General features: G+C 39.7%; 2 protein-coding genes across 2 annotated transcripts in view; one reads left to right on the forward strand and one right to left on the reverse strand.

Annotated features, from left to right (window-relative positions):
- Nucleotides 1–3,298: 3,298 nt before the first annotated feature.
- Nucleotides 3,299–14,219, reverse strand: LOC124281127. The gene is made up of 4 exons (XM_046717144.1): nucleotides 13,998–14,219; nucleotides 10,671–11,585; nucleotides 6,728–6,835; nucleotides 3,299–5,780 (listed from the first exon to the last, which is right to left on the reverse strand). The coding sequence occupies exons 1-4, from the start codon at nucleotides 14,076–14,078 to the stop codon at nucleotides 5,244–5,246; spliced, it is 1,641 nt and encodes a 546-aa protein (XP_046573100.1). The 5' UTR covers nucleotides 14,079–14,219; the 3' UTR covers nucleotides 3,299–5,243.
- Nucleotides 14,220–15,058: 839 nt separating this feature from the next.
- Nucleotides 15,059–18,128, forward strand: part of LOC124281128 (dynein assembly factor with WDR repeat domains 1-like) — a 44,862-nt gene continuing 41,792 nt past the window's right edge. Inside the window, exons 1-2 of the mRNA XM_046717145.1 lie at nucleotides 15,059–15,131; nucleotides 17,005–17,077. Of these exons, the coding sequence (XP_046573101.1) occupies nucleotides 15,092–15,131; nucleotides 17,005–17,077 (113 nt within the window). The 5' untranslated portion in view covers nucleotides 15,059–15,091. The remainder of the gene's footprint in view (nucleotides 15,132–17,004; nucleotides 17,078–18,128) is intronic.

Genomic DNA, 18,128 nt, shown 5'->3' on the forward strand with positions numbered 1-18,128 from the left:
ACTGGGTACAATGTGTGAAGCCAATTTCTGGTGTCCCCCGCCGTGATACTGCTGGAATATTGCTAAAAACGGCGTAAAACTAAACTCACTCACATTGTTAGCTTCTTACAAGACAAGTTACGAGAGTGAATGAGTTGATTTTAATCCGCTTTGAAAAGTATTCACGTTAAATCACAGCATCTGAGCCTAATTAATGTTAAACGAATGCCCAAACTGACGTAGGTCTCAGACATGGGCCGTTTTTTTTTAAATTTACGAGCACGGGTATTTTGTTGACAAGCCTAAAAACAAAACTCTGTCGAACAGGGATTCGAATCTGTTGTCATAGTTTTCCGCACGGGCCCCTTTTACGATTGGCCCCTTTTACGATTTTAATTTTGGAAAACAGATTTGTCCAGAATCTCTCCGCGCTGTCTCTACCCTCAGACAAAGATATTTACAAAGATACCGTCAAGGTCCCTGTTCATCGTACCAAGTTTGCGAAACAGTTTCTAAATTTTGCTAGCCAGTGGGGCTTGCTATGCCTGAAAGTTACTAACCCACTACACAATTCACTAGTCCGAAATATGAATGCAGACACGGGTTTCATCATTAAGCTGCTAATATGATGAACATTTTTATCAGACCATAACCTTGCATGATTTGAAAGTGTGTTATAGCTTAAGTCGGAGAGAGTGATATATTTACAAAAACACCCCATGAATATTCACTAGCTAGTCGGGCCATTGACAGTGGAGATTTACTGGTCCGCCTGAATTTTTACTAGCCACGGGCTAGCGGGACGGTGACTATTTCGCACACTGATCGTACCGACTTAAGCACTCAGGGGATCGTAAAGCCCACACTTTATCACAGGCCTGCGGTCGCCGTAGCACTAACATGGCTCTGGGGAACGGCCTGGGCCCCGTTTCAAAAAGCTCTCGTAAGCCTAAGATCTTGTAACTTTTCTCGTAGCATTCGTACTTCCTATGTTAGTTTATAGGAGGTGTGAATGCTACGAGAAAGGTTACGAGATCTTAGGCTTACGAGAGCTTTGTGAATCGGGGCCCTGGTCCCTGTTCCACATCTTAGTCATTGGATGAGCCTATGTATGGGAGTTCACCTTAGAGCTAAGCTCGTTTTGTGGAACGATGATCGTAAATTCTCATTGTTATTGGGAATTATGATGTTCGGATTGCCAGAAATCTAAGCTCGTGGTTTCTAACCTCGTTTTATATTCCCACGTTTTTCAGGAGTATATCTGTGCTCATAGGTTCTCGTAATTTTTTATTATACCTGGTAGCTCGTTCCCCCCTTCACTCACTCACTTACTCACTCCTTCACTCACTCACCCATTCATCGCCTCATCCACACAACTGCCAGAAACCTGTGATCGTTGGTCACGGTGGGTGCTTGATTCCATATATGTGTTCCATACCATTACCTGCTGCTTAAGTAGTAAACATTTTAGATCTGAACCACTTCAGAATTCCCCATCAGACTGACACAACAATCATGTTCAGGTATGATGCACAACTATTATTCAGTCACCCGTCGCGATGACATAATGTGTCTCAACACAACCCACAACCACACACATCACACCCAACTTATTCTCTTTCCCAGATAACGGGATCGGGTGGTCAGGCTCGCTGGCTTGGTTGACACATGCCATCGGTTCCCAATTGCGCAGATCGATGCACATGTTGTTGATCACTGGATTGTCTTGTACAGACTCGATTATTTACACACCGCCGCCATAAGGCTGGAATATTGCTGAGTGCGGCGTAAAACTAAACTCACTCACTCACTCACTCACTCTCTCCCAGAAGGGATAACTAGAAAGTAGTAAAAATTGAAGTCTAGAATAAAGTCAAGAACTGCTCTGGGCTCCTTTATTTCTATTGTATTTTTTGTGGATATATATTTTTGATTAGGATAATATATATAATCTACTCCCGACCCACCCTGGAAAATACACAATATGTTATCAGTGTCTTATGTGTTTAGTATTCAATGTGTGTTTTTGTAATGGAAATGAACTCCCGCTTTATCGTTAGAAAGTGAGATCAGTGGATTCAATCGTGCCAAACCCGCAGTGTGGCGGACAGTGAAGTGTCTTAATGATTTGTAATAAAGATTTTATATACAACCCACCCCGTGTTGTTAGTGGTTGTTGGCTTGTGATAGATGTAGTGGTATTGTGTTCTAAGGGCGACAATTTCATGGAACATAAAAAGATTTGACCAATGTCCGACCCAGTCCTTGTAACAACATCACTGAAGTGTTGAACACATTTAGGAATCATAAATATATTGCAGGATATTTATTGTGCCAGTGGTCTAAACATTCTCTCCTGGCTACATTATCACTCTTTTGTCTCCGAAACTATTGCACTGAGAAATGTACTGTTTAGCACTATTATATTTTGATCTTTATGGTGTGTGTGTGTCTGTGTGTGTCTGTGTGTGTCGATGACCAATGTTAGAAAAGGTTCCATTTCATTATGAAGTAATCATTAGCAAAGCCATATCCAATATTGCACATATGTGGGTAATATGGTTAACGAGATATTAGTCATCACAACACATTGGGGTAAAATATTTCTTTAAACATTGCAGAAAGTGAAAAACGATTTGTCATTTTGTACCTCTTGGATAATGGTATGCCCTCAGATAATATCATATAAAATATGTTAGGTATAGTATTGGATGACTGCCCGTCATAATCAACATTCAAACATTTGGATTGCTCGATTTATATTTAGATGGGGGCTGTTTTTAAAGGACACCCCCATTTTAACTGTGTGTGTCCATGCGTGCACGCGTGCTCGATCGTACATGCATGATATGAGTGCATGTGTGTTCCAATTACAAACAATAAAAGCCTAAGATTGAATACAGGTTCAGTTTGATAAGAATCCACCCTTGTTATTCTTATGTTCGTTTTGTGACATTGTCGTCATTATATACTCATGGAAACAAATTAGGGAACATATGATAGCAAAAGTGTTCCTACATTCAGATTTCTTCGCATGCTTTGTATTGCACTGTGGGTGAAAAGCCGGAAAAGTATAAAGGAACACGTGTCATTTCATGTGTTCCTTTATTTGTTTATATGATTATATGAAAGGAATGAATGTCTCACGGAAAAAAAATGTTTTCAGCAATATCACTTGAAAGGCAGAGTTTCCTGACATTGGAAGTATAGATTTGTATTAGGCGGGTCTCCCACTATAGTAGCGGACAGTATTCGTTCTCATTGTTCAAGGCGTTGACAATGTCAACGATGAGATAGTCACAAGTTGTGAACGACAACGTCTACACAAATAGTTTATTTCATTATTTACCTTTTCCATAATAGTGTACAGAGACATGAATTCAACAAAAAAGCACGTCATTCATATCCACTAGGCATAACACAGTTTATATCTTCATCTATGTACAAGGAGATATTAATGTTGATATCGATCAATTATTGCTCACGAAATCATGCATGGAATTTAGTTAAATGCATACAAGTCATCCTCGTCACAATCCAACATAATGTTGAAGGTATCCGTCAACAGTTTTGGCGGTATAAAGGTATACATGGAAAACATACTGACACACAAAAGAAAGTATACATCTGGTTCTTTGGAATCCCGCCGTGATGTTGCTGGAATATTGCTTAAAGCGGCGTAAAACCAAACTCAGTCAGTCAGTCAGTCTTCGGAATCGCATTTAAAAAATCAACGTAAATATTTTGTAAATAATGTTTTGATTGCGACTTACGAGTCCTAAACACATAGTTCTTGCAACTTGTATATAATGTCTGTGTCATGCAAGTCACAATCAAAATACTTTTCAAAATGTTTACGTTGTCTTTTTATTAAGAAATTACCAAAACTCTGGGTATGTATGTTCTTTTGTATATACGTCATCGATACCTCCACTCATTGATTATCCAATCATCAACACACAATAAACAACAATATGAACCATTGACATCGCTTAGCACAATAATGAAAAAAAACAAACAAGTCCCTGGTGTTGTGCGCAAGGAAGGGATTTGTGACGCATTTAGGTCACATGATACTTGAGATCATCCGGTCTTTGGGCCTCACTCGATAACTTCCTTTAACTCAACATGAGCGGGTTTTACCGTATTTATCTATGTTGTCGTCATATATTTTATATTATAATCCAAAAGATGGGCATGTGAGCACGGACTGTTGCTGACAAAACAAGAATCCTAACCAGTGAGTCTGACTAACGAGAATCCCAATATGGTAAGGGACGCAACTCTCTATGAAAACTGCAATATGACCACAAAGCCAAGCTACAATACGAAAACACATTCGTTTCAAACGAATCTCCAAAAAAAATCTGTCCTAAAGGATATTATTGCGTCGTCAAATATCTAAGGTTACGCATATGGCAGACAAGCATGTTTATCCTAACTATGTAAGATTTTGTTTAGATTTCCAGAATCAAAATGACACTTGAAAATTGGATCAACACAAAACTTCCGAACATGATCAAAACACTGCCAGCGTAAGGTTCAGCGGACAACCATGGAAGCCTTATCAAATATATCACCATCGAATAAACGTTGGTTTTTTTTGTTACGTGTTTAGCTATCTATAATATGGGTGCATTCTTTCTTTGTCCGGTAGTTAAGTGGTTAAGTGTTATGTTTAAAGCTATGGACAGGTTCTTGATGGGGTATGACTTAAAGATGTTTCTGATTTGTCCATTTGGCATGTCTTTGTGCTAGATATTTACATAACGTATTTCGACCAATACATTGATAAATAACTCTAAATACATTGATACATTACAATATATACATCTTCAATATCGAATATTTTGCTGAAACATCGACACTTACGTATGGATACTTTTTTTATTAATAATTTATCATATTTAATGTACAAATACCTGACTCGATGTTGCTGAAACACTTCAAATACATCGATATCTCTTATTCGGCTACAATTTTGTGCAGATGTCACGTAGATAAAATAAGTTTCAGTTATGAAACACTTCCTTAAGTGAAGCAGCAACTTAAGACGAGACACCTTCGTGTTGCTGTGGTCGATTTAAATCGACAAAATGGCCAGACCCAACGATGACGTTATAACGAGGTTCAACTGCATGTACGTGTAACAAACTATGACACATGTAACATGGGACAGGGATATCTTGGAAGCTGGTTTTCCATCTCTGTCGGTTTTGGGAGAGATCCGAAGATCATAGATAGGGAACCAATTTTGAACGTTTTTATAATTCTTTTGGTAACAAATTACAGACTTTAAGGAACCGTCTAACATCACGGCCGTCAAAATATGATGTCACAATGTCATGTGCGGCGTAATGATCAATATCATAATTGTGCCACGAAGCCAGGAGGAGGTTGATGGCCGACTCGTCGTATCTGTGACAGTCGGCGTACTTTTTGGACTTGGGATAGAGGTTGAGGTTGCACTTCCTCTTTGACCCTGGAGGTGCCATGCAGTATTCTTCCAGGGCACACTGCACCAGCCATCTGGTGAAAAAATGTTTCAGATGATTCGAGTTGTGCATGATCATCATATTGATCTCCACGTGTTGCAATCGGAGCAACTTACGGACGTCTACTGCAAGGTAGTAATACATCTCGGGGTTCGTCACAACGGCACTAGAGTAGCTCTTCAGGGTTCCGAACATGGCTGCACCGCCCTTACGTGACAATGCATAGTGACCTCGAAGGTCAACGCCGTTCTTAATGAACCTCATTGGCTCCACGAAGACAAAATGGCCGAATCTGTTCAGTGCAATCTGAAATATTAAACGAAATTATTTAATTAGTAAACTATATTTGCGGTGCATTCTTATGTAGATTATTGTGACTATAGTCGATCAGATAAGCCCCTGTTTCATAAAGAGATCCTAAATTATGTACTACCACACCGCCCCTATGGTAAACGCGAGATTTTCTATCGAGCTAAAGGGACAAAACATGTGACGAATAATCCCCGTATCGATGAGTTAGTGTTTAACGTTTAAGTGAAGATCTAGGAGCATTACGAGCACAGTTCTAACCCGTTAGCCTTCAAAGCCAGCTTCCGAACGATGTTGTCTAAAACCGTTAGCCCTGAAAATTTTATGCCATCTCAGCTCAGTTTTGCTCAGGGAGGAAAACCCGAAATAACAATTACCAATTTGGTGAAACCCACAAGACGAGTACGATGCTGACAATCCTGAAAGATAGCCAGGAAAAAACAGGATTCGAACCCACGACCAAAGGTCGTTTAGAAATAAGAGAAACATATTTGCCTTATTTTTTCTATAACCAACCGTCGAGACAAACATTCTGTATGCTACTTCGCACAGAAAATATTGACTTGTTGTTTAAGGTAGCCCTTGTGTTGTACCACATACTTATGTTGAGAGAAAAAATGTAAATTGTGAATGGGTGTTTATGGATTTATTGATGTTCCTATAACTCGCGTATTTACAGGTTGCGCATAAATGTACTGTTATTATTGTACACTTGTACTATTGGCCTCAGGGCCACATATACAAATAAATATGTCTATATCTAACAAAGGTTTCTGGGTCCCAATCCACAAAGCGTTCGTAACGTTACGACCCATCGTAACTCTATACCTTATCATAGGCTTACGAATGGCATAGTGCTACGAACGTTTTGTGGATCAACCTTGGAGTTCCCGAGTTGTGAGGTTCATGTATCAATATTGTACTTATATAAATAACCAACTTACATCCAAGATGACAGGCCTCCAGAACTTTTCATCCTGTTTCTCTTGCACATGATCTGGATATAGCGGCAACATGTTTGGCAGCAGCTCCACGCTGCAGAGCTCTCTAATCTGGAGAACAAAAAAAGCAAATATGTCCCATAAAAGTTGAGTCAACAAAGAAGGTACCCACAATGTCCGGGTGCTTAAATGTCTGTCCTACTATCACTTACGTCATATCTTAGCCCGTCGCTGTGAAGACTTGATTCTCCACATAAGTACAATAGCGTGTGTCATTGTTGTGTCCCCTGCCGTGAAATCGTAGGTGAGGTGAAATTGGGTTTAACGTCGTTCTTGAGAATATTTCGCTCATATGACGACGTGCATGCGTGTGTATGTGTAGGTGCGGCTGTTTGTACTAGCCCAGACTGAAGCTTTTTTTTTTTTATAATGCTAGCCCACTGAGATGCCATGCCTCAGTGAAGCATGAATACCCCACTCAGACACATTATACTGACTCCGAGCCGACCAGTCCTTGATGTACCCATTAATGCCGAGCGCCAGGCAGGGACCAACAAGTACCATATTTTAACGTCTTTTGGTATGACGCGGTCGGGGATCGAACCCGCGACCTTCCGCTCTCCGGGCAGATGCTCTAACCATGGATGCGGTCATATCGTAGGTACATAAAATAGGTATCATATTGCAGATGTGTAACCTGTCCGAAACTTAAGACACCTGATGTCTACCTGTCCGGATGTTAACACAGGTGTTCTACCTGTCCGGATGTTAACACATTGTGCGAATAGGTGTGTATGTTAAAACAGGTGTTCTACCTGCCCGGATGTTAACACTGGTTATCTAACGGTTCGGATGTTAACACAGGGTGATTGTCTTCTTCGGATGTCAACACAGGTACTCTACCTGTCCGAATGTTAACACAGGTGTTCTACCTGCCCGGATATTAACACAGGTTATCTACCTGTTCGGATGTTAACACAGGGTGAGCGTCTTCTTCGGATGTCAACACAGGTACTCTACCTGTCCGGATGTTAACACAGGTGTTCTACCTGCCCGGATGTTAACACAGGTTATCTACCTGTTCGGATGTTAACACAGGGTGAGTGTCTTCTTTGGATGTCAACACAGGTACTCTACCTGTCCGGATGTTAACACATGTGTTCTACCTGCCTGGATGTTAACACAGGTTATCTACCTGTTCGGATGTTAACACAGGGCGAGTGTTTTCTTCGGATGTCAACACAGGTACTCTACCTCTCCGGATGTTAACACAGGTGTTCTACCTGCCCGGATGTTAAGACAGGTTTTCTACCTGTTCGGATGTTAACACAGGGTGAGCGTCTTCTTCGGATGTCAACACAGGTACTCTACCTGTCCGAATGTTAACACAGGCCTTCTACCTGCCCGGATGTTGAAACAGGTTATCTACCTGTTCGGATGTTAACACTGGTTATCTACCTGTTCGGATGTTAACACAGGGTGAGCGTCTTCTTCGGATGTCAACACAGGTACTCTACCTCTCCAAGTGTTAACACAGGTGTTCTACCTGCCCGGATGTTAACACTGGTTCTCTAACGGTTCGGATGTTAACACAGGGTGAGTGTCTTCTTCGGATGTCAACACAGGTACTCTACCTGTCCGGATGTTAACACAGGTCTTCTACCTGCCCGGATGTTAACACTGGTTATCTACCTGTTCGGATGTTAACACTGGTTATCTACCTGTTCGGATGTTAACACAGGGTGAGCGTCTTCTTCGGATGTCAACACAGGTACTCTACCTCTCCAAGTGTTAACACAGGTGTTCTACCTGCCCGGATGTTAACACTGGTTATCTACCTGTTCGGATGTTAACACAGGGTGAGTGTCTTATTCGGATGTCAACACAGGTACTCTACCTGTCCGGATGTTAACACAGGTGTTCTACCTGCCCGGATGTTAACACTGGTTATCTACCTGTTCGGATGTTAACACTGGTTATCTACCTGTTCGTATGTTAACACAGGGTGAGTGTCTTCTTCGGATGTCAACACAGGTACTCTACCTGTCCGGATGTTAACACAGGTCTTCGGATGTCAACACAGGTACTCTACCTGCCCGGATGTTAACACTGGTTATCTACCGGTTCGGATGTTAACACTGGTTATCTACCTGTTCGGATGTTAACACAGGGTGAGTGTCTTCTTTGGATATCAACACAGGTACTCTACCTGTCCGGATGTTAAAACAGGTGTTCTACCTGCCCGGATGTTAACACTGGTTATCTACCTGTTCGGATGTTAACACAGGGTGGGTGTCTTCTTCGGATGTCAACACAGGTACTCTACCTGTCCGGATGTAAAAACAGGTGTTCTACCTGCCCGGATGTAAACACTGGTTATCTACCTGTTCGGATGTTAACCCAGGGTGGGTGTCTTCTTCGGATGTCAACACAGGTACTCTACCTGTCCGGATGTTAACACAGGTGTTCTACCTACCTGTAAGCTAGACGATATTTGTTTGTTTGTTGTTTCATGCAGCAGTCAAAAATATTCCCGCCATGTGACGGTCTGTAAATAATCGATCAATTCAGTAAGTGGCATACTAAACATCGATCTACCGCATTGGGAACGATGTCATGTGTCAACCAGGTCAGCGAGCCCCACCATTGCTGAAGCTTGTCAGACGTTGTCATGTGATGTCTATCTGTCTGACCGCCTCCGTGGTGTAGTGGTTCATGTGATGTCTATCTGTCTGACCGCCTCCGTGGTGTAGTGGTTAGAGCGTCCGACCGGAGAGCGGAAGGTCGCGGGTTCGATCCCCGACCGCGTCATACCAAAAGACGTTTAAATATGGTACTTGTTGGTCCCTGCCTGGCGCTCGGCATTAATGGGTACATCAAGGACTGGTCGCCTCGGAGTCAGTATAATGTGTCTGAGTGGGGTATTCATGCTTCACTGCGGCATGATATCTTAGTGGGCTAGCACTATAAAACCAGCTTCAGTCTGGGCTAGTACAAGCAGCCATGCATACACATACACACGCATGCACATCGTCATATGAGCGAAATATTCTCAAGTACGACGTTCAACCCAATTTCACCTCACCTCACCTCGATCTGTCTACCAGCAGGTGTTTAAAGTAGACGTCTACCTGTCTGTTCGTCCATTAGCCAGACGTATATAAGGAGTGGCTAGCTATCCACTAGTCCAGACGCAAGTCGCCTTTTACTAAATTATTTAAATTACGTGTATTGAAATGCCTTAAACCCTAAATAGGTAGTACTTGGAGTACGACCAAGAGTGAGTGAATGAGTGAATAAGTGAGTGGGTGGGTGGGAGGGTTTGAGTGAGTGAGTGAATTGGGTTTTAACAGTTTTCCAGCAATATCATGGGAAGGGAATGTATAGATATGCTTCACACATTGCACCCAAGTTTCAGCTTGACAAGCGAGAACTTTAACCACCAGTGTGCCCTACTGCCCAGTGTGCGAAATAGTTTCCAAAAAGTGCTAGCATGTTGGCCATAATTTACTAGCCCGAAATCTGAATGCAAAAACTAAGTAAAGGATTTAAAAAAATAGATGGGAATAAGATATTGTCGGCATGACCCAGGTTTCATCAATAAGCTGCTAATGTGATGAACATTTTTATCAGGCCATAACCTTGCATGATTTAAATGTGCATACTAACTTAACAAGTCGGAAAGAGTGATATATTTACAAAATGACCCCATGAAAATTCACTAGCCAATCGGTCCAGTGATTGTGGAGATTTACTGGCCCAACTGAATTTTTACTAGCCACGGGCTAGTGGGCCTGTGGCTATTTCGCAAATTGCTACTGCCCCGAGTAATACCAAGAGCCAATGAACGATACTGATTTTGGACGTACTCTCATCACATTCTTTTTTTACATTAACAAGATTTTATAAAACAGGGAAGTATGCAAGGTAGTACCCGTATACTTACAAAGGATGCTTCTTGTTGTGAGAGACCAATATTAAAGATTCCTATCTCCGCGTTAGGGAAGTTGTGCTGGACGCTGTAGATAAACCTGAGCGCTCCTTGATAGGTGTCGCTGTTCGCTGCCGTGACAAATGCAAAATCGTCCTCAGTTTCGTGAATATGCTTGTCCTCCGACATTTGAACTTTTGACTCGTATTTGCTGACCTTTTGAAAGAACTCCTTCCTTCGTTGTACCTTCTCAGCCGCTGTGTCAAGGTCGTCGTGCTCATCTCCGAACCCCTTTTGCAGTTTTGGAATTTTGACGTTTTTGTGATCACTGAGTTTGTCCATCTGTTTGTGAACATCCGGGTCACCCTTCAAAGCAGCATTGTTGAGTTCTTTCAAAAGATCTTCTCCGTCTTCCTCCATTCCCTTCCACTTCATCTTCTGCACTTCTTCATTCTTTTTACCCGCTTTAGCCGGCCCGTCATCAAATCTATCGTCCATGATTATTTCCTTGACCTTTTTCGGTTCAACTTTCGGGCCTAAGTCTTTGACCAATTTTGGCTCTATATCCGGAATCAGATCATCTTTTTGTTGTTTTATATCATCCTGCTTTCTTTTGTCTCGTTCTCTATTTTCTAGCGGCTTTTTTTTGTCTTCCATTATATATTTTTCGTTTCGTTTCATTTTGTCTTCCTGTTCTCTTTGGGCGTCATTCCTATCAAGTTCCTGTTCTCGTTGCTGTCGTTCCTGCTGTCTATGTTGGTCTATAACGTCGTTGTAATCTTTGGCTCTTTTTACATTTTCTTGTGAATCATCCTTGACATGGCGTGCCCCATCAGCATACTTGTGACCTTGACCTTTCACCCCCGTGTCGCTGTCCTTGAACTTATCTTTGTTGCGAGGATGACGATCGTAGTCACTTTTGTCTTTATCCTAAAACATATGGACATTTACCTTAATTTATTATATTTTCAGTACAGAGTTAGTATTTCTCCACAGCGTTAAGGATATGGACACATATAAATCACATTTGAAATATCAAAAGCATTTACCGTTAGTATAATGAGCATGACATAAAAACATCTATAAAAACGACAAACTACATATAGCATCTGAACACGTTAATTGATATCAAGAAGAGTCCGTTACACTGCATAAGTAAACTGACGGACAAAAGAAATAGTACATCTGAAAATTTGATTTGACCAAAAAATCATAACACGTTACAAATTAAACCTTTTACGTTACTAGGTTGAAAGCAGTCGATGAAACGCAAACTTTGGATTCAAAATACAAAAATTGTACACGTATTAAGTTTATCGTCATCGAAAAATCATTTAATATTTATCCACCATCAACAGTGGGTGTGTGATTTCTTTTTGATCGACATTTAGACAAACCAGGGATAATCTACAGCACGTCTTCTATTCTCCCTGGACAAACGTACATCCAAATAAACTAAACGAATAGTCAATTTGATAATTCAACTGCTTTAAATGAATAGTCAGTTTAAAACTACATACGGTTTGAAGCAGACCAGCTTCGTTTCCCCACATATGTAAAATAGTGTCTATTCACGGGATTCCTTTCCTTGATATTCATAGCATATATAAATTGTCACATGTGGTGAAAATGACAAGTTTTACTGCGACTTTTCTCCATGTCAGTGTTACTACTGATTGAAGCGCCATATAAATATTCAAAGATAAGCCAGTCAATGACTGATCGATTTCAGCAACACGTGCACGAGAAACCCTGAACTTCATCGGAACATGGCGAACGGATAAGGAAGGCAGAGTGAAACCATTTGCCAGGTAAAGATAACGAAATTCGAACAGGTGTTTATTTTTAAACAGTAATAGATGAGGTCACGTTACGTCCCCAGATGAACATTGATGCATGTGCTAATACTAATAATATATGTTCCTTGTGCTTCGAAGTTCAGGTACCCAAAACTACTTTTGATGAGATAGTCAGTGTTTGTTGATTACGTCGTAGACTGACGGTGTTAAATGTTGTTTATTATATCAATCACTAGTTCAGACTCGATTATGTTCAGCCCAACGTCAAGTAACTGGGATATTGCTAAAGTGTGGTATAATCCCAAACCGACATGACGAATATTTGTCATCCATGTGATTGTGCATTTACCGTTACGATAATGAGCATGATATAAAAACATCTATAAAAATGACAAACTACATATGGCATCAGAACCTGTCATTGATATCAAGAAGAGTCCGCTGCACTACATAAGTAAACTGACGGACAAAAGAAAGTATACATCTGAAAATTTAAATAGATGTTAATGATTGTTTATCGACCCTCTATATATAGCATCAAATTCATTGGAATATTGTTGAGAGCCGCGTTGTACACAACAAACAACAAACAACGTCTGCACTGGAAGAGATGTTGTTGTTTCTAATGCAGCGGCTACCCGGTACTTGGAGTTGTGAAGTAATGAAAGTGTGTATACAGAGAGGGTACTTGGACGTAATCTCCTGAAGAAAAACGGTTCACTTGAGAGAGAGAGAGAGAGAGAGAGAGAGAGAGAGAGAGAGAGAGAGAGAGAGAGAGAGAGAGAGAGAGAGAGAGAGAGAGAGAGAGAGAGAGAGAGAGAGAGACAGAGAGAGAGAGAGAGAGAGAGAGAGAGAGAGAGAGAGAGAGAGAGAGAGAGAGAGTCATAATTAATAATCGTAAATGAAATATGATATTTACACTCCTATTAATGCCTGTTTATTCAACGTAACGATCGGCGTAGATTGTATTTTAAATTTTAATATAGGGGTTATTGTCGATTGTAATATTCCGAACAATAAAAGTTGAGGACCAGGAACATTTTCGGGGAATTTTATGTGAATTTTATTTAAAAAAATGTCTTGTAAATATCTACGATATTTGTGGTTCTTCGTTCATTACATTAATATTATGTTATTCAACGAATTATTTAAGGGGATTGTGTAAATTTGGTTTAAATGCAACCTTATAAAAACAACGAAGGAACACACATTGACCAAATTCAGACTTCAACGAAATGAAAGATCGGTATAACAGAATCATGAGAATACCAGAGAGAGAGAGAGAGAGAGAGAGAGAGAGAGAGAGAGAGAGAGAGAGAGAGAGAGAGAGGTCAAAAGGAAAACACATACGTCATCACCTGATAAATCATCAAATAAGACATTCATAAAACACTACACAGGAATATTTATTTGAGATATAATAAAAACATTCAATTCGTTAGACTTTTTGTAGTTTTAATTCAGTACACGTGATATCCACTCCTTAATATCTGTTCCATGATATCAGTGAAATGAAGTAATAGTAATAATTATCATTACGTACCTGCACGAGCCATGTGTAAACAATATATGCTGCCATCAACAACAAGCCATAGTGTAACACTTTAGTCAATGTCAATTTCATTGTTGTATATATCACTTCCTGAGCGAAATTGACAACACTTGTAATATTGTAGAGACAACAAACAACACTTGGCTGAAGACACTGCGTATCTTTTCCATGAAATCAACAGACTTCTGTGACGTAGTATAGGAACTTGATGGCAGAAACTAGCATGCGTGGACACAATTGATTTTGTGGCAACACGTGGTGTTGAAATGAATGGTTCGTGTACATTTCGCTATTGACATGTACAAGACCAACATCAATGTCTATGTCGCAAAGCTGCCACGTTCACCTACACACCATCTAGGAAGGCACATCACCAAACTCACATAAGCAGTAAATACGTTGTCTGGTATGGTGGATTATCAGCTATACATCGTGCAGCTTACAACGTCATATGCGATGGTTTTGGCAGATAACAGTTTTATTCATATGTCTATCAGAACATATACATTACGTGACACCCGTATAGTGTGTCGGTCTACTATCGTTGTTGTAGAATTCACCACAACATCCACACAGTCACTTACATTTAGAGTTATGTTAACTGTGTCTTTTGTATTCACATAGAGTCGGACGTAAAAGGTGAAGTTATCCTCAGAAAATTATCTTTCGTACAATTATAGAAAACTCCTATTTTCTTGTATTTTCTGTAAATTTCACATTTTTAAAAAATATTCATATATTTGTTTTAAAAACATTTATGTGAAGATGAAGCATGTTTTCATTATTTTATGATGATATAAACATTATAGGCTCCAATGTGCCACGTGAATAAATTTCAGCCTAACGAAATGTTCATCGATACAATCTAATACTGAAATGTAACACCTGTTATTATCTTCATATTTACGATGAAATGGATACGTAACACGCGCAGACTAAATCATTTGTTAGACATGCAATTAATTTCGCAATTCGTTTTTTTTCTTATGGTCAGCAAAACCGTTAGTTATTTCCCTTGGCTACCCACAATTCCTCACATACGCCATATTGGATGCTTGTGGAAACAGTACACAAACTCGCCAAGCATGAAGTTGAAGCGGTTTCTTCTGCGCTATTATCCTCCAGGTACAAAAGTTATGAATTGGGTCGTGACGAGTAGGTTGTGTATGTTGACGATGCATCATAAAGTCAGTTATTCATGCACGATCGTTTTAATAATGATTATTTTCATAGAGCGTCGCGCACATGCCGGCTGGTTGATTGCTAACGTAAGGCGTCTGGCAAGATGTTTGTTACATTTTACTCACGGTGGCTAATGATGAAACGTGGGTAATTTCATTTCACAAGTCAGTATAAAGACTGTGTCAATTAGATCAGATATTTCATTCATTTGATTCGTACTTCTGTCGCCATGGTAAACAGAACATTGTGCTAAATCCGTTGCTATGGTAACGGGTCGCTTTTGGTGGTATTGTTGTTTTAGCGTTGGCAGTAACCAAAGGCGTACATAGATTTACGTATTTGATGTAACTATGACATTCGGGCTATGAAACTCTTAAGTAGTTTACCAAGTGAGAAGAAAATGACAATTAAAAAATTAAATTTTAATTTCACATTGTGACATGTCATTTTATCAGATGTCACATAAGCAATCATATATATGCTTGCAATAAAAAAAAAAAAAAAAAACGTAAGAAAAAACAGACAAACTTTTGCTTTTTGTGTAAGAAGGGGAACACTTATTTCTAAATATGATGTTCAAAGTTCACTGACATTTTTGGTTTAATTTAAGAAAACATGGTTAATGGCTAAGCACATTCCAAAAATACAATGAATGTCATCAAAATGATTTACTAGATGCAAGACTTCATATGTAAAAATATGTACATTCACTGAAAATATATTTATACAATCCTAAAAGAGCCCAGAATAATTCATAAATTCAACCCAGAGCTGGGCAGTTTACATGATCTAGACGTGAACAATCAGTGTATTCTTGAATTGGATTGAATTATTAATATTTTCAAGTAGGTCAGGGAGACTGACTTATGACATGACCTATATGATACGCGACACCTATATGTATCTTGGTACAGAACGGTGCAAAAAAATATTTTATAGATGTTAAGTGAATTTGAATAACTGTCAGCTTGAATAACTATCAACTTCCCACAGATCTGTTGTACATGAGATCATGTGCCTTCCTGTTCCCTTTTGTGATGGAGTAAGAACAGTCAATGAGGAAAACAAGTCTGTCCCCAGTTTCACATTTAAAATACCAAAGTAGTTCAGTTCATGTTCTCATTTGTGTTGTTATATTGGGCGTATTGATACTAGGGGTGGTCGATAATACCAGTTAACCGGTATATTGCAATTCGATCTTCACAATACGATATATTGCGATACATTTTTCGCGAACCGTTTCACCCAACACGATCGGCAATATCCATGACAATGATCGGTAACTTTTGTGATGATGTATTTCCTTTTTATTATTATATACATTAATAGATTTGAGCTTGTTTATTGGTCATATAATTGCATTTGCGTGACTTTTAAACCATATAGGTTGGTACCGGCACTCGTTGATAAACAAACCAAAATGGGGGACGCCGCTGCAGACGCAATTCCAAACTTTAGAGTGCTGCTTCAATTTGGAAACATTTTCAATTGATCTCTTGTACAATCACATAACAGTGACCAGTGCCATTGTTTCAAAAGAAAGGAAACAGTAATTTCGTTACCTTAACCATGTGTTACACTTTCACAATATGTTGTAATGCATATTGCAATACGCCAACACATATCACAATATATCGCAGTACAAAAATTTTGGCAATACCCAACCCTAATTGATACATATCGTTAGGAGGCTCAAGATATGTATTCTATTGTGGTGTTTGTATTGTAGCACGTTGGTTGATTAACATGGATAGTTTGACCCAAATGTCATCAGTTTATTGCAGATGTTATGTTCAACGTGGTTATTCTTCTTCAGGTATAATACTGGAGTATGAACAGGGTGGGAGTCTGAAGACGAAGTCCATCGATCTCCTGGACCTGAAGCAACAGTGAGTTCCACTTTGTAGACATACAGTCAACTCTCGTTAATCCGACACTTGTGGTTGCAGAGAAATATGTCGGATTAATGAAAATGTCGGATTAATGTATTTGTGTGAAAATATCAATGTTTACTAAATGTCATGATCGTGATACTGTTGCATGCACTCATGTCGGTTGTAAACATTTTATACAGCTCGCTTTACTGTTATTTCTTGATTAAATCGTCTCAGTTAATTATCCTGTGTTCCTAATTAATAAGTGTGATGTTCACCGACGTCAGTGTCAAGTAGCCAGTAAGGCATACGCTAATTACCACTCACGTGTTATTGTTTGTATATGGTCGGATTATCCGACCGGCTGTGTTGATTGTCGGATTAACGAATGTTTTTACAATGTATTTACAATAATCAGTTGCTAGATTGGTGTGTCGGAGTCGGAATGCGAGAATGTCGGATTAACGAGAGTAATTATCACTGTTTTAAATTGTTCCCTATTTTTTTGTCGGATTAACGTGATTGTCGGATTAATGAGTGTCGGATTAACGAGAGCTGACTGTATGAGGATGTAATACACATGGCCATATTAAGATGTATACAGGGTGTGAATTCATGGATTTTTCAGTACCTGCACCAATTGCCACCTGGCTTGTAGGTTTGGCTGTACCATCAAAATTTTGGTTGCACCAGAAAATAATGTTACTGGTTCTATAAAATAACACAAATATTTGTTTAGCAATTTCAAAACGAGTACTCGGTACCAGATACATTCAACAAAACCAGACCACATGATGATGATGAATGATTCTGTGGAAACGTATCACTTACAGTCATTAACTTCCTAATTAAAACACATGATGGCAGCTATAAGATGCAGGAAGATATATTGTTACCTGCACCGAGTGCAACCTGTTACTGATGGTAACCTGCACCAGCCATATTTAACATGCACCGGTGCTGGTTGTAAATAGCGAGATTGCAAAATGGCCCATGGCCCCTGCCTTTCCCAATCTCTGCATGGTTTGAACCACAAAGTTACAAATAAGATCACAACAAATGGCAG

This window comes from Haliotis rubra, unplaced genomic scaffold, assembly GCF_003918875.1.
Source record: "Haliotis rubra isolate DU_JTF1 unplaced genomic scaffold, ASM391887v1 Scf28, whole genome shotgun sequence".
Lineage (NCBI taxonomy): Eukaryota > Metazoa > Mollusca > Gastropoda > Lepetellida > Haliotidae > Haliotis > Haliotis rubra.

Bases quoted from the DNA above. Each gene is read 5' to 3' on its own strand.
- LOC124281127 (XM_046717144.1), bottom strand. From the start codon at position 14,078: ATGAAATTGACATTGACTAAAGTGTTACACTATGGCTTGTTGTTGATG. The intron at 11,586-13,997 runs GTACGTAATGAT...CATATGTTTTAG, and splicing joins TTTACACATGGCTCGTGCAG to GATAAAGACAAAAGTGACTA. The intron at 6,836-10,670 runs GTAAGTATACGG...TTTGTTCTCCAG, and splicing joins CACAACAAGAAGCATCCTTT to ATTAGAGAGCTCTGCAGCGT.